The following is a 24,696-nucleotide window of genomic DNA, read 5'->3' on the forward strand; positions in this document are numbered from 1 at the left end:
ACGCCGTGCTCAAGTCTCTAAGACAAAGAATACAGGTTGTGGGAGTCTGTCCCCCGCCAACCAGTGATAGAGTGTGTGTGTGTGTGTGTGTGTGTGTGTGTGTGTGTGTGTGTGTGTGTGTGTGTGAGTACCTCTGGACAGAGGGACGGGCGAAAAGATTCAACGTAGTCGTCCCAAATATCTCGGCATTAACGGGGCTTCTGCTCCCGGCAGGTTGGGCTGCTTGCGTGCCTTCCCCTCCATCTGGGTCACGCACACCTCGCCTTACCCCCCCGCGTCCCGATGAGCGAGCCTTGATAATCCCCAGACTTGTATATGGCCAGTCCGGTGGCTAGTTAGTCTTCCTTCCCCCTCCGCAGCGAGACTTTTGGTAGACCTTTACCGTTTTCTGTTCCTCGCTGACTCGCACCATGTTTATTTCTGGATAGAAGTCGGTCCCATTCCTCAAGATACTGTTATTGATTGATCTTAATTATTTTAATTGAGTTTTTTCGTTCCCCGTCAGGCTTGGCCATGGTGTGGGTCCTGGTGCCCCTGACATATGCCTTTTTGGTCTATGTGTATATATATATACACACACATTTCCCCCCTCCCCCGCTACCAGCAGCTGGTTTTACTGTGCACCCTAAGTTCATCCTACGAGCTGTAAGGCAAAAAGATTATTACAGAGGTCACAGAAGGTCTTTGTCTGATCCCAGTGACCAGAAAATTATGACATAAATTGTTACAGAGTTGGCTCATTACATAAGCTTACAGTGTTTATGTGTAGTAAATCCATCCATTAGATGCAAGGGAAAAAAAAAGTGGACACAGATAATTTTTGGTTTCTTATTATTAGCAATAAAGATGTTGTGTTGTGTATTGGAGGATGAGTTTGGCCTCAACCCAGGGAAGGGAACAGCATCATACTCTGGCTGGCAAATCTCAGAGTCTTATATTTCATTCGTCTTATGAGATGTACCAAGTTGATCTTCCCCCATTGTTCGATTTGATTTCTTTTCTTTTTTAAATCGGGTGTTTAATGAGAATGAAATGAGCGTTGAGGGCAAGTTAAAATGGAGAAACAGAAAGTTGCTTGTAGATATGTGTCGTGTAGGATTGTGGAAGTGTGTGTGTGTGTGTGGTTCGATGGGTACGTTTTTCTGGTACCTTATTTATGTACCCCCGACATACCTGATGTATGTGTGTTGGTGATGCTTTGTTGTTCGTTTTGGGGAGAAGGGAGCAATGCTCCTCATTGTCTCTAGCGCTGGATGCGAGTTGTGTGTTTTTTCTCAGGGCTGTGAGTCTGTGAGAGAACGACGTGTGTTCCCTGTTTGTGTTGATGCCTTGTGTTGCTACCCAGATCTTGGATATGTCTGTAGTTGGTGTTGTATTCTTTGTATTCGAGTTTCTGTCTTTTTTGTGTTTGTTGTTTAAGCGTTTGCCAGTTGGCTTTTTCGTTCAGTCGCAAATGATGGTCTTGGTGTCTTTCGTGAATTGGTGTAACTCACCACTGACCCGCCACAGGGCCTTGGTTTTGTGCATGTCTGCAGCATGAGATCTTGTGGTTGGTTGGGAACAAGGAAGGCCAGGTAGTTGGGTAGGAACTGCGGAGGTCAGGTTGGTAGTTAGGAACTTGAGAGAGTAGATAGGTGTTTGGGAGCTGGGAAGGCCAGGTTGGTTGTTAATCAACGGGGGAGGTTAGGTAGGTAGTTAGGAACTGGGGAGGCCTGGTAGGTCGTAAGGAACTGGGGAGATTAATTTAGTGGTTGGAAACTGGGGGAGGCCAGGTGAATGGGTAATGACTGGGGAGATCTGTATGGGGGAGATGAAGTGGACGGATGGGGACTGGGGAGTACGATGGACTGACCTCTGAAATGATCATTAAGGGTCAAGTCAAAGGCCAGTCCATTAAAGCCAAGGGTCGTAGTGTCGTATCCAAGGGGCGTACCCTTTTGCTTAAAATTGTCGTACCGTCGTGTTCAAGGATCATGCCGTCGTGTTCCAGAGTGCTTGAAGGGACGTGTCGTCGTGCTTAAAGGTCGTACTGTCCTTCTCAAGTAGTTAAGAGTTCTCTGGCACACAGGTCAGTGGCACTTCAGTTCTCTGTCTCTTTTTATCGTTTAACCAGATTTAGATGTCCTTTGAAGCCAGGTGTTGGGTGCTGGCCATGGCCAGAGGCATGCCCCTCGCTCCACCAGTTCTAAGAACTCCTTGCTAACTTTCGGTAGCACTTACGTTCCACTTATACTATCATTTTTTTTTTTTTTTTTTTTTTTTAGAACTGAGGTTATGATGACATTATAAACACGTCTTGTTTTTCTCCTCTCTCTTTTCAAAGTTTACAAAGCTTCCATCAGATGCAGCAGCATCAGCCAGTCATGGAAAGTCATTATCACTCGAATTATAATGTATGATTTGCACAAGTGTCATTCGTCATTTGGAAATCAAGCTTGAGCTACAGTTGATGTCTAGTTCCTCAAGGACAGGAAAGTGTCCAGTGATGGATGCTGGAAGGTATAGGAGTTCGTGATTCATGGATGCCACTGGAGTGTTTCAGTCAGAAAGGTGGCTGTCTCCTCCAGCGTAACGGGGAGCAGTTCTTTGTCTTCATTGTGTGGTCCTCTGTCCCACGTTGCTGTATCCTTAGTGTTGACAGTCCAACTCATGATTTTTCGATACAGTTGTTATCGCAATTTTGCCAAGAGTCAGATACAGTGAAGTGCTTTTGTTTACAGCTACGATAGATTTTGATGTGTGTGTGGGTTTATCAGTATTGTTATCGAGCAAACACGTATAATTGATTATAATCTAAGCTACAGTCTGGACGTAGGTTTGTGTTGCGGGTTTGTTGTGTGCGTGACGTGTTCCATGCTATGCTAGCAGCATGGGTCACGTCAGACCACGATTGACCTCGTTTCGAATGAGCTCAGCTCACTAAGGCCCGTCTTGCTCCCGTTGGGCCTCCGTGACAGTGAGGGAGTCGCTATGTATGGGTCGATGTCTAGGATCAAGAGGCTGTTTAGTCCCTTTTGTTTGGCCATCATGTCTAGGTGCTACCCCTCTCTCGTCATCAGGGGGGGGGGACCTCTAAGTGACGGCTCTCCCTGTGGTAAGTGCGGTAGCTAAAGTGGAAAAGATTTGCAATGGTTGATTACTCTCTGGTGGTATTTCCTGTGGAAAGTGCTGTTGATGATGTGTCAGGGGCTGTGGTTACGTCAAGAGGCCGTGCATGTATTAAGGGCCAGGCGTGTTGTGTCAAGGGCTGTGCTTGAGTCAGGGGCCGTGCTTGTGTCGAGGGACATGTGTGTGTGTGTTTAGGGCTAGGCTTGTGTCAGTGTCGTGCTTATGTTGAGGAGGGAGAAATGGTGGTCAGGCGTCATACTCGTGTCGGATATGACGATCGTGTTAGGTGTTTTGACTTAAGGGGCCCATGCTTGTGTTAAGGGTCATACTTGTGTCAGGTGATGTGCTGGTCTGCCTGACTGGACACTCAGTGCTGGTGTTGTTGATGGCTATGTTAGCTGTGTTGTGGATGGTGATGATGATTGGTAGTGGTTGCGACTTGTATGTTGTTAGGGAAGAGGTAATAATTACCTATGCAGCACACACACACACACACACACACACACACACACACACACACACACACACACACACACACACACACACTCACACACACACACACCTGATAGGCACAGCCGATAGTGGTAGAGAGGGAGGAGGGTGAAAGTAGGTGGGGTTATGCTGTGGTGTTGTGGGAGCAGTGATAGTCAGGTTATCTTAGGCTGCTATTCAATGTCGTGTTATCGTGTGAGTCCAGATTACGTGACTCAGTGAAGCCATGGAGGTTTGTCTGTTAGTGACACTCGCGCTGAGGCGTCTGGTTTGCCCTCATAAGCCTTCGTATACAGTGGTAATTTTTTGTGCTGAGGTTACCAGGTATTATAGTGATCAAGAGGCATGCTAGCCGATAGACAGAAGTTTGATTAGTAGATAATGTGTATAGTAGGGAGAGGCTCTGTGTCGGGATGTGCCTCTTGGTTCTGGCGAGTGACAGCAGTGATAGGAATGTTGTTCATTCTGACGGAATATCAACCCAGTAGGGTCTGAGTAAGACCCTTTGTGACTCCCTATGATCCTTTTGCTCTCATGATGAGCATGGGGTGCATGATAAATATGCCTGGGACACCGGCGCAAATCAGATCAGTATGACGTACTGGTTGCACTGTATCGGTGAGGACACGAGCTGTTCATCAGTATTTGATAACCAACTTTACGACAGTTGTTTTCCCCAGGAGAATATATTCTTCCGAGTCGAAACGTAAAGAATTAGATCCTGATCAGCAGCTCGTGTCTTATACAGCTACCGTACTGTCTGACTGCAGTAAATTGGTCCACAGATGCACATATATATTAACAACCACAAGTGGGATATCAAATAGTCTTTGGTTTGTCAAGATGTTGGGAGATAAATCTAACCGATGAAAAACCTTTGAATATAAACCCACTCGCCATCAATCCCCACCAAAAGCTTTAGGGAAATAAAAAATATCTTTCTTTATTATGGGTTTCATTTTGGCGTTGGTATACTGGCTGGCGACCATGCTGTGTCTTCCATCATCGACCTGCCTTTTTGCGGTGAATACTTCACGAGACTTTATGATTTCCTCTTTCCCGGCCAGTCATTACCCCTCCCTGCCTCTCTGACGCCCTGGAAACGTATCAGACTTACACCTTCAAGCTTCCTAAACCCCCTCCTACTCCCTAGATTATACGAGTCCACTACTTGACCCTCTGGAATGTCTCATGTCTTGTTTTTTGAGGTTATGGATAAGGAAGACCTTTGCATCAATGCTCAGAGAACTGTATGTCTCGTGTACAGACGAGGACGGAGGAGGAGGAGGAGGAGCAAAGGTTGAGGAATAAAACTCTGGTCTGATACTGATGTGTGCTGGTTGGTCAGGTCTTGTGGTGGGCTGGTTCACCAGTCCCTCAGCTTATCTGGAGCCCCTGTGTATCACGAACCAAAACCCAAAGGGGCGGATGAAGTTGCTGGGGGTGACTGTGAGCCGGGTGTCCTACCCCTGGACTCGCCAGTGTCTCCGTATGGTACATAGGTAGCCACTCGGACCACCACATCAATGCCTAGAAAAAAAATATGATCATATGTTTTTTTTAATGCAGTTAAGATCACTGTAGTGTAGCAGATGAGGAGCCATGTTGGCCCAGGTAGTGCACACACTGGCAGCCGATTGTAACTCAAGTATTTATCCCCCAGCCCAAGATCCGGGTGGAGTTAGAGAGCGGTTACGACAGCACCCGCTCCCGGTACCGCAGAGATCGGGTACGGGAGCGGATCGCAGCGCGCCTGGCTCGCGAGACTGAGGTAAACACGTAGCAATCCCCTCCCTCACCACTCACGCCTTGCTAGAGTTGTGCCGTCCGCCATGACACTCATGTGTGACCCGCCCCTCCTCCCCTGGCTTTAGCAGAGGTGTGTGTGTGTGGGTGTGTGTCTTGTAGCCCATCCCTCTTGGCAGATACCCTCATTAGATAACCAATAGCAGATACTACCCGTCACTATAGATAACACCTAACCTAACCCATAGGGTGTGATACTAACCCATGTTGGGCATGACTAACCCATAGATGATATCTAACCTGTGTTCAGTAGGTCTTAGTCACCTGTGGTGTGTGGTGGTGTGGTGTGGTGTGGTGTGCGGGGGTCCTTGGCAGCCCCCTGTGATGCCCCTCTTCGCCTCTTGATATGGAATACCTGCTGACGACGTCATACCTTGCCTGAGGTAGGAAATAAGTATAGTGCAAATGAGGTATTATTTCCCCCAAGGCACAGGGGAAGACACGATTGTCCATCCTTGACCTACGGAGGAGAGGCAAGTCCTCTACTGATACATACAGGTAAGATACAGGTGTCTGTCTTGGCACGTGAGCTGAGATACAAGTATTCTGTCTCGAGTCTTGGATGATACATATGTATTCTTTTGAGTTATACGGTTAAGGCGCATGTGTCTGGTCTTGGACGACAGGTGAAGCAGAAGTGTCCTGTCCTGAACTACGGATGAGACACACTTTCTGTGGCCGCAGTGAAGTACATGTGTCCTGTAGTGAGAGGTTGGTGAAAGCATATCTCCTGATCTGCTTATATGACCAGTGCCTTGGGGGTCATATCCATCTGTCATATCTCACGATACAGGTGCGAGAACACACCTGTTCTTCTTGCCCAGAGTCCTTGATGTTGCCTTTGTCCTTTGGCAATCGACAGATGTTACACGTGTTCAGTGATAAATCACATGTGACACGTTTGTCCAATTTTGAACCGTAGGAGACACATCTGTTCTTGGCTACAGGTGTAGTAGCACCCTGACCTGTCGTAGGCCACAGATGTGGCACCACGACCACCGTGTCCAGGACCACATGTGTATCACATGCATCTAATCTTGGGTGTTACACACGTCTCCTGGTCAACATGCAGTATGCCAGGAGCGAATCTCGCTCGCCTACTTGGGCCCTATCATTTGACGTGCGGCAGGTGCCCTGGCGCCCTGCTGACCGTCTCCCTCGTCTATTTTTAAGACTGGTCTTAAGGATTGGATGAAGATAAGGCTGGACCAAGGCCCGGTCCGTGCCGTACAAAAGGCTCCTGCGTCGTGTCTCTGGGGTCGTGAACGCCACGGTTGAACCGGTCGTTGTGAAGAGGTACGACCAAGACGTTGGATGCCTCGTTGAGATTATTGTCATTTGACGACTCGTTCGTGATGGCGTGACCCCCCCCCCCCCACCTCCCTTGAGCTCGACGGTACACAACCCTTGGATACGATGACCTGACCTTGTACAGGTTACGGGTTGTACCGTCGTGCTCATGAGATGTACCGTTATTCTCAAGGGTCACAACCTCGTTCATGAAGGGTTTGGGAGTTCGCTCGCTGTGCCATGCGAAGTTATGACCACATGTGAGAACACGGGGAGTGTGTCCGTTCCATTGGCAGATGAGGTCATGCGGTAAGGCTCTTCCTGTAAATAGTGACCTCTTGATTCTGCACTGCCGCTTGGCGGTATACCGCACCACCTTCTTATCAAGAGTCAGGCCTGTGTGCGAGTAGGAAGAGAGGAGAGTGAGTGGTTCCAGGTGAAGGTGCGTCTGAAGCTGAGGGGTGTGATATCACTGATATACTCTGGACTACAAGATGGGATGGTTATGATCCTTAGTTTCCTGGTTTTGAAATTGTTAGTTTTCGTTTGAAGACTTTGTCTTCGTTTATCCCTAAGTTAGGTATTTTCCAGTAAGAAGGTGTGAAGGGAAGAAGTGGTTCACTTAATTCTTTGTATAATCTTTTTTTTATCATCAGGATGAGAGAATTCATCATGTTCATCATGGAGTCGGAGCCGTGAGCTTTTATGTCTGTAGCCTAAAAATACCAGCTTGTTGACATCTGCAGGGTTTGTAGTTTTGTTTATTAATAAGTTTAGCATAATTGTGGGAGTTAAGGAGGACCCAGCAGGGTTGCAAATTCGGTTATTGTCATGGAAGAGGTTGTTGCCACTCTGCTTATCATGGGTGCTCGAGGGAGTTGTTCCCCAGGGCTTGGGGAGCGGAGGAAGTGTGTCCTGTGGGTTGCGTCTTCGCAGATCCTCCACAAGTGGTCACCACAGCTTTGTTTCAAGTCAAGGACACAGCAGCAGTTGCTTCTGCTTCCGTGTGCTCCACAACCATGACTTCACTGCCTGTTGGGGTATGGCTCCTGTTTATGAACTCGCTACAGTGCAAGCTCCTTTGTATTCCGGGCCAGAGTTAGTGGATCTGTGCTTGTGTTTACTACCGGATGTTGAAGGACATCAGTACAGACAGTTGGTTTAAGCTTCAGGTCGCGTGTTGGTGGTTCAGTTAGGCTGCTCGCTCGTGTCATTTGTAAATTAAGTCCAGGTTTTTCGATGTTTGTATGTTTACGTTTCCATTGAAGGACGTACGTTATCCTAAGCTGTCCCACTCTTGTTGGTGCACACCGTTGCGTGCAGCTCCCTAAACCTGAGTCTGATTGGTCCGAAGCCGAGTATTATAGTCTTAACACGGACGGGAAAATGTTGCAAGATTGCCTGCTTGCCGTAGTGGACGACAACCTCACAGAATCAGTGGGCGAGACCCGTAATTATATAGCGGATGGTACCAAAGTGTGGACGTGCGTAGGGATGGTGAGGATGCCTCTCATCCTCTTTGCCGTCTCGAGATCGTTTTCGACGCTAATTCATATGATGAAGTGACTCGACCAGTCCGCACAGAGTGGGCTGGGTGTTGACAGGCACAGAGTGGGGTGAGTGTTGACAGGCACAGAGTGGGGTGAGTGTTGACAGGCACAGAGTGGGCTGGGTGTTGACAGGCACAGAGTGGGCTGGGTGTTGACAGGCACAGAGTGGGGTGAGTGTTGACAGGCACAGAGTGGGGTGAGTGTTGACAGGCACAGAGTGGGGTGAGTGTTGACAGGCACAGAGTGGGGTGAGTGTTGACAGGCACAGAGTGGGGTGAGTGTTGACAGGCACAGAGTGGGCTGGGTGTTGACAGGCACAGAGTGGGCTGGGTGTTGACAGGCACAGAGTGGGCTGGGTGTTGACAGGCACAGAGTGGGCTGGGTGTTGACAGGCACAGAGTGGGGTGAGTGTTGACAGGCACAGAGTGGGCTGGGTGTTGACAGGCACAGAGTGGGCTGGGTGTTGACAGGCACAGAGTGGGCTGGGTGTTGACAGGCACAGAGTGGGGTGAGTGTTGACAGGCACAGAGTGGGCTGGGTGTTGACAGGCACAGAGTGGGCTGGGTGTTGACAGGCACAGAGTGGGGTGAGTGTTGACAGGCACAGAGTGGGGTGAGTGTTGACAGGCACAGAGTGGGGTGAGTGTTGACAGGCACAGAGTGGGCTGGGTGTTGACAGGCACAGAGTGGGGTGAGTGTTGACAGGCACAGAGTGGGGTGAGTGTTGACAGGCACAGAGTGGGGTGAGTGTTGACAGGCACAGAGTGGGCTGGGTGTTGACAGGCACAGAGTGGGGTGAGTGTTGACAGGCACAGAGTGGGGTGAGTGTTGACAGGCACAGAGTGGGGTGAGTGTTGACAGGCACAGAGTGGGGTGAGTGTTGACAGGCACAGAGTGGGGTGAGTGTTGACAGGCACAGAGTGGGCTGGGTGTTGACAGGCACAGAGTGGGCTGGGTGTTGACAGGCACAGAGTGGGGTGAGTGTTGACAGGCACAGAGTGGGGTGAGTGTTGACAGGCACAGAGTGGGGTGAGTGTTGACAGGCACAGAGTGGGCTGGGTGTTGACAGGCACAGAGTGGGGTGAGTGTTGACAGGCACAGAGTGGGCTGGGTGTTGACAGGCACAGAGTGGGGTGAGTGTTGACAGGCACAGAGTGGGCTGGGTGTTGACAGGCACAGAGTGGGGTGAGTGTTGACAGGCACAGAGTGGGCTGGGTGTTGACAGGCACAGAGTGGGCTGGGTGTTGACAGGCACAGAGTGGGGTGAGTGTTGACAGGCACAGAGTGGGGTGAGTGTTGACAGGCACAGAGTGGGCTGGGTGTTGACAGGCACAGAGTGGGGTGAGTGTTGACAGGCACAGAGTGGGGTGAGTGTTGACAGGCACAGAGTGGGCTGGGTGTTGACAGGCACAGAGTGGGCTGGGTGTTGACAGGCACAGAGTGGGCTGGGTGTTGACAGGCACAGAGTGGGCTGGGTGTTGACAGGCACAGAGTGGGGTGAGTGTTGACAGGCACAGAGTGGGCTGGGTGTTGACAGGCACAGAGTGGGCTGGGTGTTGACAGGCACAGAGTGGGCTGGGTGTTGACAGGCACAGAGTGGGGTGAGTGTTGACAGGCACAGAGTGGGCTGGGTGTTGACAGGCACAGAGTGGGCTGGGTGTTGACAGGCACAGAGTGGGCTGGGTGTTGACAGGCACAGAGTGGGCTGGGTGTTGACAGGCACAGAGTGGGCTGGGTGTTGACAGGCACAGAGTGGGCTGGGTGTTGACAGGCACAGAGTGGGCTGGGTGTTGACAGGCACAGAGTGGGGTGAGTGTTGACAGGCACAGAGTGGGCTGGGTGTTGACAGGCACAGAGTGGGGTGAGTGTTGACAGGCACAGAGTGGGGTGAGTGTTGACAGGCACAGAGTGGGGTGAGTGTTGACAGGCACAGAGTGGGCTGGGTGTTGACAGGCACAGAGTGGGCTGGGTGTTGACAGGCACAGAGTGGGGTGAGTGTTGACAGGCACAGAGTGGGGTGAGTGTTGACAGGCACAGAGTGGGGTGAGTGTTGACAGGCACAGAGTGGGGTGAGTGTTGACAGGCACAGAGTGGGGTGAGTGTTGACAGGCACAGAGTGGGCTGGGTGTTGACAGGCACAGAGTGGGGTGAGTGTTGACAGGCACAGAGTGGGCTGGGTGTTGACAGGCACAGAGTGGGGTGAGTGTTGACAGGCACAGAGTGGGGTGAGTGTTGACAGGCACAGAGTGGGCTGGGTGTTGACAGGCACAGAGTGGGGTGAGTGTTGACAGGCACAGAGTGGGCTGGGTGTTGACAGGCACAGAGTGGGCTGGGTGTTGACAGGCACAGAGTGGGCTGGGTGTTGACAGGCACAGAGTGGGCTGGGTGTTGACAGGCACAGAGTGGGGTGAGTGTTGACAGGCACAGAGTGGGGTGAGTGTTGACAGGCACAGAGTGGGCTGGGTGTTGACAGGCACAGAGTGGGGTGAGTGTTGACAGGCACAGAGTGGGGTGAGTGTTGACAGGCACAGAGTGGGCTGGGTGTTGACAGGCACAGAGTGGGGTGAGTGTTGACAGGCACAGAGTGGGGTGAGTGTTGACAGGCACAGAGTGGGCTGGGTGTTGACAGGCACAGAGTGGGGTGAGTGTTGACAGGCACAGAGTGGGCTGGGTGTTGACAGGCACAGAGTGGGGTGAGTGTTGACAGGCACAGAGTGGGCTGGGTGTTGACAGGCACAGAGTGGGCTGGGTGTTGACAGGCACAGAGTGGGCTGGGTGTTGACAGGCACAGAGTGGGCTGGGTGTTGACAGGCACAGAGTGGGGTGAGTGTTGACAGGCACAGAGTGGGGTGAGTGTTGACAGGCACAGAGTGGGGTGAGTGTTGACAGGCACAGAGTGGGCTGGGTGTTGACAGGCACAGAGTGGGGTGAGTGTTGACAGGCACTGAGTGGGCTGAGTGTTGACAGGCGCAGAGTGGGGTGAGTGTTGACAGGCACAGAGTGGGCTGGGTGTTGACAGGCACAGAGTGGGGTGAGTGTTGACAGGCACAGAGTGGGGTGAGTGTTGACAGGCACAGAGTGGGGTGAGTGTTGACAGGCACAGAGTGGGGTGAGTGTTGACAGGCACAGAGTGGGGTGAGTGTTGACAGGCACAGAGTGGGCTGAGTGTTGACAGGCACAGAGTGGGGTGAGTGTTGACAGGCACAGAGTGGGCTGGGTGTTGACAGACACAGAGTGGGCTGAGTGATGACAGGCACAGAGTGGGCTGAGTGTTGACAGGCACAGAGTGGGATGGGTATTGACAGGCACCGTAGTTGGATAAGGTGTTTACCCACACGCCTGACCAAATGCTGATTATGTTTACCGATGTGTCTTTGCCTACCAGCTGTCAGGCCAATGTGGCTTATGCTGTCTGTCACCACTAATAACAATCCCCTTCTCTCCCATCGAGAAAAACTAAGTCCTTGGCGCAGCAATGTTTCACCCACTGGCGAACTGTGTAGTAATGATCGTAAGATAATTTATCCACCTCCAAGCTCATGCTGTTTCCTTTCCTGACTTTGATCCAGCTCTTACAACCATACTCTCCGGAAGGGAGTGTCCTGCAGGATAATGTATCCTTCTATCCTTCTATCATTCGCTACCTGCTTAGTGAAGCCTATATTAGTGGTCTACGGGTACAAAATCCCATGGATACTTTCGCGTGTTAGACTTAAGCGTTATGACCATCTTGATAGCCTTGCTTCAACGTGTCCAATCTACTCTCTGACCCTACACCAGACACGCTCCAGCTATAGGCACCATCCTCGCCCGTCTCATCGCATTTCCTGCGAAGAAGGAGACCTCATGAGGGATGCTGGAAGACCAGGTAGCAGTAGCATTATGTTTTATGATCGTTGTAGGTTTAGGAAGCATCCTAACAAGTTAGAGAAGACACACAAACATATTAGCAAGTTAAGCAACACACACACACACATCATAAAAAGTTAGGGTACACACACACGCACAGACATCATAACAAGTGACGCAACAAATAGACGTAACAAAGCGTTAAGTAACATACGCAGACATAATTACAAGTTAAGGAACAGTAATTCTAGCATAATAGCAAGCTCAAGTTTGAGCCCTAAAGTTATGTCAGGGGTTTAGGGTCACGTCATAGGCCAAGGCATCATACTCAAGGGTCGTATTTTAGTGCTTAGGAGGTCATACCTTTGTGCTCTATGGTCGTACACTTAAGAGTTAACTGTTATGACGACCTTGAAGCCACTTAACGAGGCAATGGGTTCCCAGCACTGATGTTGTATACCTTAAGGGCTGACACCAGGCCACCCATCTCTCCCGGCCGCTTCATCTCGGGTAACTCACTGGCCCATATGAGGTGGCGGGAGGCTGGTTCAACACATGATAACATGGCGACGACCACTGGTGACACCTCTCTCTCTCTCTCTCGCCTTCCTCTCCACCCCGGACCTTGGGGCAAGCCGGCCGGCACCATGGTGGGACCTCTGCCAGAAAGTCTTGATCTCGCATGCCAAAGACGCGTCGCAGCCGCGTCCCAAATGATGGTGGTCTATGTTCCGTGTGAGGCGGCATGCTGCTTGCACGGTGCATGTTGTGGCCAAGGCACAGGGGACTCACTGGCTGTACAGTGCATGCTGAACCCTAGACACAGGGGACTCACTGGCTGTACACTGCATGCTGAGCCCTAGGGGACTCGCTGGCTGTACAGTGCATGCTGGGCCCTAGGCACAGGGGACTCACTGGCTGTACAGTGCATGCTGAGCCCTAGACACAGGGGACTCACTGGCTGTACAGTGCATGCTGAGCCCTAGACACAGGGGACTCACTGGCTGTACAGTGCATGCTGAGCCCTAGGCACAGGGGACTCACTGGCTGTACAGTGCATGCTGAGCCCTAGGCACAGGGGGCTCACTGGCTGTACAGTGCATGCTGAGCCCTAGGCACAGGGGGCTCACTGGCTGTACAGTGCATGCTGAGCCCTAGGCACAGGGGGCTCACTGGCTGTACAGTGCATGCTGAACCCTAGGCACAGGGGGCTCACTGGCTGTACAGTGCATGCTGAGCCCTAGGCACAGGGGGCTCACTGGCTGTACAGTGCATGCTGAGCCCTAGGCACAGGGGACTCATTGGCTGTACAGTGCATGCTGAGCCCTAGGCACAGGGGACTCACTGGCTGTACAGTGCATGCTGGGTTACAAAGGCAGTGATTCACTGGCTGTTCAGTACATGCTGAACTTTGGGTGTGCAGTACGTGCTGAGCCACAGACCCATTAGTACATTGGTTGAACATTACATGCTAAGCCACATACCCAGGAGCACACTGGCTGTACATTACATGCTGAGCCACATACCCAGGAGCACACGGCGTACAGTACATGCTCAGCCACAGACCCAGTAGTGCGCTTGGTGTACATGGCTGTACAATCATGGCCTCCCCAACCCGGAAGGATTTTAGTTTACACTCGAAACCCCGGAAGGCAAGTTGTCTTAGCTATTCCGTTGACAACACACTTGTTGCCAATTAATATGCCAAATGTGGCATTCTGGGTCACTTGCGTCGTGTCTCCGCTAATTGGACACGCTTCCTGCTTTCACCCGCATCATAACAATGATGGACAGTCAAGTGCCGTCACGAGACGTAGCAGGGAAGCCCAGAAGCCCCCGTAGAATGACCACCCCACCGTGCAAAACCCAAGACCCGGGTTTTTCTCTATCATTCCCAGGGATTATTTTCGCTCTAGCTGTATTCTCACCGCTGGATTATGATGACGAGGTAATTAGGGCTTGATTACTGTTGTTGTTGTTATTGTTGTAGTGCCAGATGGTGAAGTTGTTGACGTTGGTCAGGTCGAAGCGTTGGACCTCCTGCAGGTCAAGAGTTATAGGGACTTTTGAGCAGTACGCTTCTGATGGCTTGGCCAGCTTGACCCCCTCATGCCCAGCCTTAGGTTCCCTGAGTGTGATGGCGTGACCTTTGACCCGACACTTAAAGTGTCTCGCTATCATACTTAAAGGTCGCATTATCATGCTCAAGGGTCGTACCGTAATGCTTAGGGGAATTGATGTCGTGCTCAAGGATAGGTCGCTCAGGTCGTGCTCAAGGATCGTTCGTACATGTCGTGCTCGAGGATCGCTCGTACATGCCGTGCTCAAGGATCGCTCGTACATGTCGTGTTCAAGGGTCACTCGTACATGTCGTGTTCAAGGATCGCCTATACATGTGTTCAAGGATCACTCGTACATGTCGTGTTCAAGGATCGCTCGTACATGTCGTGTTCAAGGATCGCTCGTACATGTCGTGCTCAAGGATCGCTCTACATGTCGTGCTCAAGGATCGCACGGTCCGCGCTCAAGGACGGTACAAGTCGTGCTCAAGTATCACACAGGCAGTGCGTAAGAGGTGACCGCTGCGGATGGATTTTCCAGCGACCTTGACCATGAGACGAGTATACAGGATTATTCTGACGGCCCTGTCCAGGAAGGGAAGGGATTACGGGCGAAACCCGCCGCGGAAGAAGCCTCACATCAGCCTATAATACGGTGGCATAAAGCCATACATATCTGCCTCACCTGCAGATGGGACCTTTTCAATCTGCTGAGGTGGCCTCCTCCTGTCTGTACTGGATTACGAGGCTGGGAGGGGCGGCGTCCAGCGCCAACGGTAGAGAGATGAAGGAGCTGCCAAGGGGGCCTTCTTGATTGTCTTGCAAAGGCGATGGGGGCGTCTTGTGACTGTGATGAGGGAGTAATGATAAGTCATGTGAATGTGATAATGTGACGGTGGGATGTCATGTGACTGTGGCGGTGGTGGTTGGTGCGGTTGGCGAAGGGGGACGACCTTGATTGTCATGTGAGGCGTGGTGGAGAGGAGGAGGAACCGGTGCAAGTAGGACTGCTGGCTGGTGTGTGGCCTTGTTAGGATGCCAGGAGTGAAGAGTGTGTGGCAGGTGTGTGTGTGTATGTGTGTGTGTTTTACGCGGGCAGAGATATTTACACTCGAGGGGGCCCCGTCTCTTGAACCTTCTCAGCCATCATGGAATTTTTTTTGAAATTCTGTATGAGGTTCGCCATTAACTATATCCTCATTCTGTCCACCCCCTCCCCCACACTCGTATGAATTACCAGTTTATTCTGTTCATCCACCACTCATATAAATTACCAGTTTATTCTGTTCATCCACCACTCATATAAACTACAGGTTTATTTTGTTCATCTACCACTCAGAAACTACCAGTTTATTCTGTTCATCCACCACTCATATGAATTACCAGTTTATTCTGTTCATCCACCACTCAGAAACTACCAGTTTATTCTGTTCATCCACCACTCTTATAAACTACCACAGAACTTTACGTTTCTTCACTTTCTTGCCTAATTTCATGTTATGTTCTCTGTTTTTTTTTTTCTATCCCTACATTTTCGAAAAAAAAAATCACTATCTCCGTCATAGATCTGGTTTAAAAGAGTGTAAGTTGTGGTCAAGCCACCCCTAACTTTTCTCTCCTCTGTGGTGGACTAACTTAAGACCTTCCAACCGTAACTTTGCTCTCTTAATTCTGGTACCATCTTATTTGCCTTCGTCTTTGTGATTCTGCAGGTGCGGTGACCAGACTTGGGAAGCATATTCTAAGCTTTGGACGTGAACACTTTGCTAAGTATTTCCTTATCCATAAACTTTAATGCCATTCTCATTTTTGCCGCAGACAGTTGGTGTCCTTAACTGCTCATCTAAGGTAGAACTACCGGTAGAACTACCGGTTATTGTTTAAGGACGATGTCGACTTCCAGGTTCCTCTCTCTCTCTCTCTCTCTCTCTCTCTCTCTCTCTCTCTCTCTCTCTCTCTCTCTCTCTCTCTCTCTCTCTCTCTCTCTCTCACACACACACACACACATCCCCACATCTTTTTTTCCTGGGAGATGATGTTCACATTGAAGTCTTCTTCCGCTGTGTCCCATCTTCGTTGGTGTTTATATCAACTTGGGTTGACTTTCATCGTCGGTGGTTGATGAGGTCCCCTTGTAGGCTGAAGCAAGAATCCCCTTCGGTTTTCGCTCCCCTCGTTGACGATGGCATCATCCACAGACACATTCAGGTAGCAGTTTGATCCTTCTGGACGTTTATTTGCCAAGATCGAGAAAAGCATTGGTCTCAGAATAGACTCCCTGCGGTACGCCACTAATTACCTCTTATCCCATTTTGAGAAGGCTCCCCTTACATGTATTTTTTCTTCCCCTCGACCTAAAAAAATGTCTTCTGTCCATCGGAAATAGTTTAACCTCTTTTTCTATTGACGAATCATCTTCTTTAACGGGATTCCTGTATGGCACATTGTCAAATGCTTTCTGGCAGTGTGTGTGTGTGTGTGTGTGTGTGTGTGTGTGTGTGTGGGTGTGTGTGCGTGCAGTGTTAATGATTTGAGTTTATGATAGTTGTTGTGTCTTGGGCATGACTTCACACGACCTTTTAAAACCGACATAACATCCGCAGAACCCCCAAAACACTGCTGTTACCGTCAGCTCTTGATGGCCGCCGTCTTTATGACCTTTTAAGAGACTTAAAGTGACCGATTTACGGATTTTGGTTCACTCTGTATGATAAACATTGTTGCCGGTTTTGAATCGCGGATCAACTCAGCCTTAATCAGAGCTGGTTCTCCATTGACGATGGTTTCAACCACACACACACACACACTATATATATATATATATATATATATATATATATATATATATATATATATATATATATATATAAGTTTAGGTTTCGATAGTGGCATTTAAGAGGTAATAAGTTAAGGATAAACAGGCGAATCCATAGTCGACTAAAAGCAGTGCCTCCCCAGCCTGGCTCACATGGGTATTTCCAGAGTTGGTAAGTGTGTCCCTTGTTGGGGACATAGCGGGTTCGAGTGTACTTTGGCTGGGCGTTGCTATGGTAGGTATCTCTTACATTTGCAGTGTTCACGTGGTGGTGCGTCATGTGTCGCGTGGGCATGCTGAAATGTAGACGACCCTGTCGGGGCTGACCTGAACCCTTGCTGCTGTACTCGCTGTGCTTCCTACATGCTGAGTGATGGCAGTCAGTGTGGAGGTTGCTGGCCTTGCCACAACTCTCCCTCGACGCTCATAGCACGCAGACGTTTTTCATCTGGAGGCCAGAAAGCTCTTATTTCATTACCGTCGTATCATGAGGTTATGTCAACTAAATGCATGTACTAGACATCATTTTGCGAGCTGGTAATTCGCTTGCAGTTTCTTAAGTTACCTTGGCATCTCAGTTATAAGTTAGTACTCTTGGTTTTGAGTGGAACTATTGATGTTTTTCGCTGTTTTTAATGTCTTAAGTCGAGCTGATGAGAACCATCGAATGTTAACAGGTTGTGGAGCTATGTAGTCATGAACTGTGGATGTATTCGTGTTTCTCAAGAGACATCGTCATCGTGTTTACCATGTCCATGACAGTTCAGGACACACATGTAACACTCTTCCTGTGTTGCGTAGATTCCAGTGGTTGTGTTCGAGAATGGTTGTATATGGAACATTTGACAACGAGAAAAGTTGTTGAGGAACTGTTGTGATTCAGTTAAGTAGGGTAGTGGAGGGTATAATGAGGGAGGCTGGGCTGGGCTGGGCCGGGCTTACCCAACCAGATTGCTATCAACGTACACTTGGTGGTGTTTGCCTAGACCAACCCCTATGCTAAGGTAGACGCCTAATTACGCACTGTGTTATTATTTGTGTATTACAGGGAGCTGAGTTTTACGCTCGCATGGCCCCATCTCATAACCCCTAATGTGTGTGCCGTGTTATAACTCCTGTTTAGGTGTGTACACAAACACACACTCCTCCCAGCTTAAAAGTTGGCGTTACTGCCCTGACCAGCGGGCGGGTGGGAAGGCCTGACCTCGTACCAGTAAAGTTTCAAGGGCGAACCCTTTAATACAATCAAGGTTTAACGACTTGAATCCGACAGAGCGACCCTTGAGCACGACGAGTACGATCCTATAGCACGACGGTAGATCCTTTACGTTTCATGGCTGGTATTATTGTCGTTTTTAAGCGTAGTACCGTCGTGTACAAGATGTTACCATAAGAATTCTTTCTGTATACTAATAGCTTTTCCTCTGGGATCTCAAAATGGTCTACACTATCCTCGTATGGTTGTAGTTTTCCTAGAGATCGTTGTATTAGTACATTGGAATTGTATTGTGGTTGAATTGAAAAGGCAACTTAGGGGAATCCACGAGCAGAGTCCTTGAAAATAAGAGGACACTCCATGACAACTTTCCACCTCCAGCAGGTCCAGGTCCTTTAAGACTCCTCATCCACGCACGTAGGACGACAGGCGAAGGCTCAGTTCCCTCTGAAACAATCCTGGTCATCTTTGTAGACCACTGATGAAGTACCAAGTGTCGTTTCAGTGGTGTTACTCTTTGGCAAGTTGCGTTATTCAATGTCGGTATCTGGCAACTTCGTTTCCTCTGTCTTGATAAGTAATACTTATGCCAGTGTTGCCGAGATAGGGTTCCTCATATTGTTCACGAAACAGAGCTTCACCGGATATGGCGAAACTTTGAACTGCGATGTTTTGATATGAAAAAGAATTGGTGGTATCTCCCCTTGCATGGTTTGACGTCATTAGTTGTGTGTAACAGGTGTAGTCGTGACGTCAGAGCTTGGAGGGTGGGAATAGGAATACAGAATATTGTCAACACAAGAACCTACCTTTAAGTGTTGCAGGATTTCTTCTGTGATAATCTTTTTTTTCGCTCTATTAATTTAAGAGAATTGATGATAAAGATGATGTTGATGATAACAATAGTTGGAATGAAGTGTGTAAGACCAGGGAGGAATGAAATACTGATTTTTAAGTGGCCTTGACTGAAATTGTTGCCAGTGGTGGAAAGAATCCTAAATTTCTTGTTTTTGGAATTGATATTGTTGAACGAAACACCACTATCTCTGTTGAATTAAGTGTTCAGAATTACATGTACATCTGAGAGAGAGTAAAAGCACAGAGCATCACCGTCAGACGCATGAGGTATGCGGAGAAAATGGAGAAATCCCGCCCCTAAGCCTACATGCCAAATACCGCCAGCTACGCCAATACTGACGCGCGTTACTTAACCTACTTATGTGGCTTTAATAATATATGCTATGATTATACAGGTGCTTAGAATACCTTCGTGGTATTGATAACACATACTGACGTATTTTCTAATGGCAAAAGTATGATGAAAGATCTGCTGTAAGAATGAGAGCAGCGAACAGCTGAAGGCTGGAGGGTTGGGTTCGTGGGGGGACTTGGGGCGGGGGATAGTGAGTAGTGATAACAGTTGTGAGTTGTAGTGGTAGTCGTTTTAGGCAGTACTCGCCTCGCTCTGGTGCGCGTTGTACTCAGCATCCTTTCGTCTTCAACATCTTAACTCACGTCTCTTTGCCGTTCATTCTTTTCTCTTCCAACACAGTCCCTGAAAGTTTCTCTAAACTTAGTGCAACAAGTTACGGAAGGTGGTGAATATACAAGAGAGATACGAAGACTTGAGATAAACTAAAGAGGGAATTTTGGAATGTCAAGAGTGCTAGTTAGGATATTACGCAAGGGGTTGTCGTAAACAGAGACAGTGAGGGTGAAATGAAAGACAGAAATTTGTTGTGACTTCGTGAACAAAACGTAAATTGATCATCCATTATTCAAGTGCCCAGCTACCTAGTGTTTTGATACTTTTAAGTTTCTGCAAGGTGTACAAGGGAGGACCACTACACCTTGCTACCACAAGGCACATAGTAGCGTCCATATACAGTACACCATGGTAAACCTCAGTTTCCTGCTTTGCTTCTCTGAGAGTGGCAATAAGTATAAAATCTCCAATCAGATGAAGGAGCTACCTCAGCCAGACCTATCCTCGGAGAGAGACGATAGGACGGACACCATCTATCGGGTAAGGCCTACTTGGTGACTGCTCTACCGCTCAGTAGGGTTAACTCTTAAGTTGACATCTTTATGGGACACGGCGCGCTTCATGTGATCTTTTTTTCACTTTTCTTGAATAACTATGTCCCTCTATATTCTTTGGAGTTTTCTTGATATGTAAACAAATGTTGTTGGAATGTGTTAAGTACCGTCCTTATTTTCGAGACACTTGTCTTGGGTGTGGCTTCTGGACTCTTACCTCAGGCTAGGCCACCACCACATCTTGATAGGTATCGGGAGTAAGTTTGGTACCGTTATAAAGACGCCCTCCTCAGCTACCTTACCCAAACTTAACTCTCGTCTCTTGGTCCATAACCAGCTACCCAATCAAGCCCAGACCAGCCAGCGCAGGTTAATGTAGCATAGCTTTCACCTAATAAGGCCTAACCTGATTTACCAAACCCACCTCATTGAAATGACCCAGTAGAATGTAATGAAACCTGGCATAGTCAAGCTTGCTTACATTTCGTTCAATAGAACGTCCTGTCTGCTTTTGGAGGAATACTTTTCAGTCAGTTTGATGTATGTATGTAGTGGTAAAGCGAACGTTGTAATATTCATATCATTAAAGTGAATAAAGTGTTCCTTCAGCTGCATAAGGAAGCCTTCAGAAAAAAATGGCAAAAGAATAATTTATGTAGGGCATAAATTATTTTAAGGAGGATTGGTAGTATTCGGTATATCATTGTTTATGGTATATATTCTACAGACGTTTAGGGAGAAAAAGCTATTTTTCTTTCAGTTCAGGGATAGAACGACTGTGAGGAAGAGTAGAAGTGTAACATTTGCTTCTTAGTTTCTTATTCTGTTAGATTATTGATCCCTAGTCTTCCATGAATCAGCAAGTGGGTGTGGCGTAACCAGAAACGTTAATCACAGTTGTGGAGTGTGAGGATGTGTATTCCTGGCCATATCGCCAAAACCAGGTGAAGCCTGCAGCTGCTCGAGTGCACAGGTTGGTTGTGATACATGTGCTGCCAGCTCAAGCGTTCTGAAGAAGGCAACAGCGTATATAGCTCGCTCATAGGACGAATGTCGAACAAAACGTACGACAAACTGACGAACGGGAGCTATATAAGACGCAACAGAACGCTTCCTGTGCTCTCTGATCTGATATGTTAATAGGATGTGAGGATTTGATAGGAGGAAAGTCAGAGGTGGGTTAATCACCAAACCGTCAACACAAGCCGGCAGCTGTCATCTGAGCCAGGAAGGCTATTAAAGCGCGATGTCCACGCTATTTATAGCTCATTCATAATCCTCCAGTTTTATAGTCGTTGGTCACGAAATGATTTACTTCACGTATATATATATATATATATATATATATATATATATATATATATATATATATATATGTATATATATATGAAACTGAATTTTACCTTCGTGAAGGATAATCGACAGAAAGTGGGACTATTTTGTAAGTCGTAACTTAGTAAACAAACTCTGGGACAGTTGTGTTTTGGCATATATGAGCAACTTGTTGTTGGTGAGGTTAACGCAGAAAGCTTCGTACAGGGGAAAAAGTGGTTACCGCTTGAGTTTTTTCTTTAAGTTAAGGCTGTGCCGTTAGTTATGTTTCCATTCTTTTGAGCGATCTTTTTTGTGATTTCAGTACCTATATCAGTGCCATTGTTTCTTCTTAATGATCGTAGGGAGGTATGTTGTTTGTCATTTCGTATGAAATATAATATGACAGCTGTAATCACATGTAAATAATGGATAAACTAATTCGGGGACAGGGGAGAAAGAAAACTTCCCACGTATTCGCTGCGTGTCATAGAAGGCGACTAAAAGGGGAGGGAGCGGGGGACTGGAAATCCTCCCCTCTCGTTTTTTACTTTTCCAAAAAAAGGAACAGAGAAGGGGGCCAAGTGAGGATATTCCCTCTAAGGCTCAGTCCTCTGTTCTTAACGCTGCCTCACAATTGCGGAAAATGGCAAATGTATATATATATATATATATATATATATATATATATATATATATATATATATATATATATACACACATAAATTTTCCCTGGGGATAGGGGAGAAAGAATACTTCCCACGTATTCCCTGCGTGTCGTAGAAGGCGACTAAAAGGGGAGGGAGAGGGGGGCTGGAAATCCTCCCCTCTCGTTTTTTTTTTAATTTTCCAAAAGAAGGAACAGAGAATTGGGCCAGGTGAGGGTATTCCCTCAAAGGCCCAGTCCTCTGTTCTTAACGCTACCTCGCTAATGCGGGAAATGGCGAATAGTTTGAAAGAAAGAATATATATATATATATATATATATATATATATATATATATATATATATATATATATATATATATAATGCACTTCCCAAACACGTCACGTTATTATAAGTAATAATTGACCTCATCTCATCTGAGATTTCTTAAAACGAATTGCAGTTAAACAGAATGAGAAAACATTGTAAAACAGGTTTACAATTCTTGTTTATGTTGTTTACGTAAGTAGCACTGTTTACAGAACTGATAAGATGCTAAGTGTATGTTGCTAGAAATAACAAATTACACGATCGTGGTTATTTGATTAAGAAATGAAGCGAGTGAACAAAATTATCGTAGGATTAAGTGTTGTGGGTAGTGAATCGACTCTAATATTTGTTTTAGCCCATTGAGCACAACGAGATGACCCCCTGAGTATGATAGCGTGACTGTTTGATTTGACCCCTTTGGTCGGGTCTCGATCATACTTAAGAGTCGCTCTGTCGTTAGAGAGGATCGTAACCGTCATACGCACGCAAGAGTTGCACCGTCGTGCTCATTCTTATCGTTGTGTTCAAACCTCTTATCGTCGTTTCGATGCTCTCATCGTTGTTTCCCAACCCGATTTGCTCTGTCGCTTTTAACCCCCTGGCGCTATTGGTGTGTTTCCTTATCATATATTGAGTCACTGATCAAAAGGAGTTGCATAATACGATAGGGAACAGATAGAGGAATCAGATGTTGGAATTCCTTTATAGCGGGAAGAGATCTTGCGTTCTGGATCTGTTGCCTCGAGTAAAGTGGGCTTTTAGTTAGGATTAGGGTCATCTTGAACGCTGGGATTATATCCGAGATCAAGCTTTGAGCACTTTCTCCTCTGTGTTTTGTTTGTCGTGAGGGCGACGTTGCTTGTCCTTAGGCATGATGGCCTGGCCTTTGGCCTGGTCAGGCCATTATACCAAAGGGCCGTACTACTATCGAGATCATTAAAGTAAATGTTACAGAAACCATGTTTCGATTCTCCCAGCATTTTCTACCGTTATTGTAGGGATAGCGTTCAACTGTTTGTGCCAGAGGATTTTAAATACAGACTTGACACGCTGGTATCAATTTCCACTTATTTGTTTTATATCATTTTTAAATGTTTTCAACGTTAGATATTCCCACTTACATTACAGGCTAGTAAGATGGGCCTTTAAAACTACATCATCCTTTGGGGTGAAGTGTTTGTTTGTTGATTTGGGATACGTTCAAGTGATCTAAACAAACGGCATGGTTATTTAAAACACAGCTGCTAGACTTATCCACATTCATTTTTGTGTGAATGAACTGTGTGCCCAATAAGAGAAGATTGTGCTGTTGAATATTTTTGTTAACATCCAGGTAAACATCCACTTGAAATTTAACCTGTAGCAAAATCTAACCTACGAGGCTATTCTTTTCAAGCAGTTTTGTCGTGATTTAGTTGCATCACTTTGATGGCCTTTAAGGCATTGATTGGTGACGTTCCATTACTTTAAAAAGACAAGTGATGAAAAAGAAAAATGATTACCAAAAGAAAAAGTGGCGGCTGGTTTAGCAGGTTTTGTGGCCTGAGTGGGAGGGGCGGGGCTTCTAGCGAGTGTTGCTGCTGTGGCCTTCATCAAAATACCAAACACTCGCACCTCCTGTCTCTACTGCCGGGTACTGTTGGCCTTCTTAATGCCTGTAGTGCACCGCCTTGCCTCGTGCCGCTTGTTGGGGGTTGCATGTTCCGAACTTTCCTCCCTTTCCGCTTTTTTTTTTTTTTGTTCGATGTGAAGAACGACACCAACACTTCTGCAAACCCACCAGAGCCCTCTTAAAATACTTCTCTGGTGTCATCATCATAGCTTTGATATCAGATCCTAACGCTACTGTCGATACATTTCCTGAAGTGTATTAGATATTCATGAGTCTTTTATGTGTACATGTATGATATTCTGATTGGCGTTAATTCCTGGACTTATCGATCAAATGGCGATACGTGACAACTGATGAGGAAATACGGCATTCCATTGAAAGGGAAGTTGCCAATTCAACAATAATACATTTGCTTTCATACTGTGAATAAATATTGCACCACAGTGAATACAAACCATTTTCTTATAGCGGCAGACTCTGTTTAAGTACAGGCGATGGTAGATATTCACCGCATGTGATGGGATAAGCTGCAGGAGAGCGGTAGTACATGTCCAGTGAGGAGCTGCCATAGT

At 47.6% G+C, this 24,696-nt stretch overlaps 1 protein-coding gene across 3 annotated transcripts in view; it reads left to right on the forward strand.

Annotated features, from left to right (window-relative positions):
• Window positions 1–24,696, forward strand: part of LOC139761617 (uncharacterized) — a 152,861-nt gene that overhangs the window by 85,296 nt on the left and 42,869 nt on the right. For 2 of the 3 annotated variants that reach the window (XM_071685876.1, XM_071685877.1), the window contains exon 4: window positions 5,264–5,371. The exons of the other annotated variant lie outside the window; for it this stretch is intronic. In XM_071685876.1, coding sequence (XP_071541977.1) covers window positions 5,264–5,371 — 108 coding nt within the window. The remainder of the gene's footprint in view (window positions 1–5,263; window positions 5,372–24,696) is intronic. 3 annotated transcript variants of the gene reach the window in all.

The sequence above is a fragment of the Panulirus ornatus genome, chromosome 41 (assembly GCF_036320965.1).
Source record: "Panulirus ornatus isolate Po-2019 chromosome 41, ASM3632096v1, whole genome shotgun sequence".
NCBI lineage: Eukaryota > Metazoa > Arthropoda > Malacostraca > Decapoda > Palinuridae > Panulirus > Panulirus ornatus.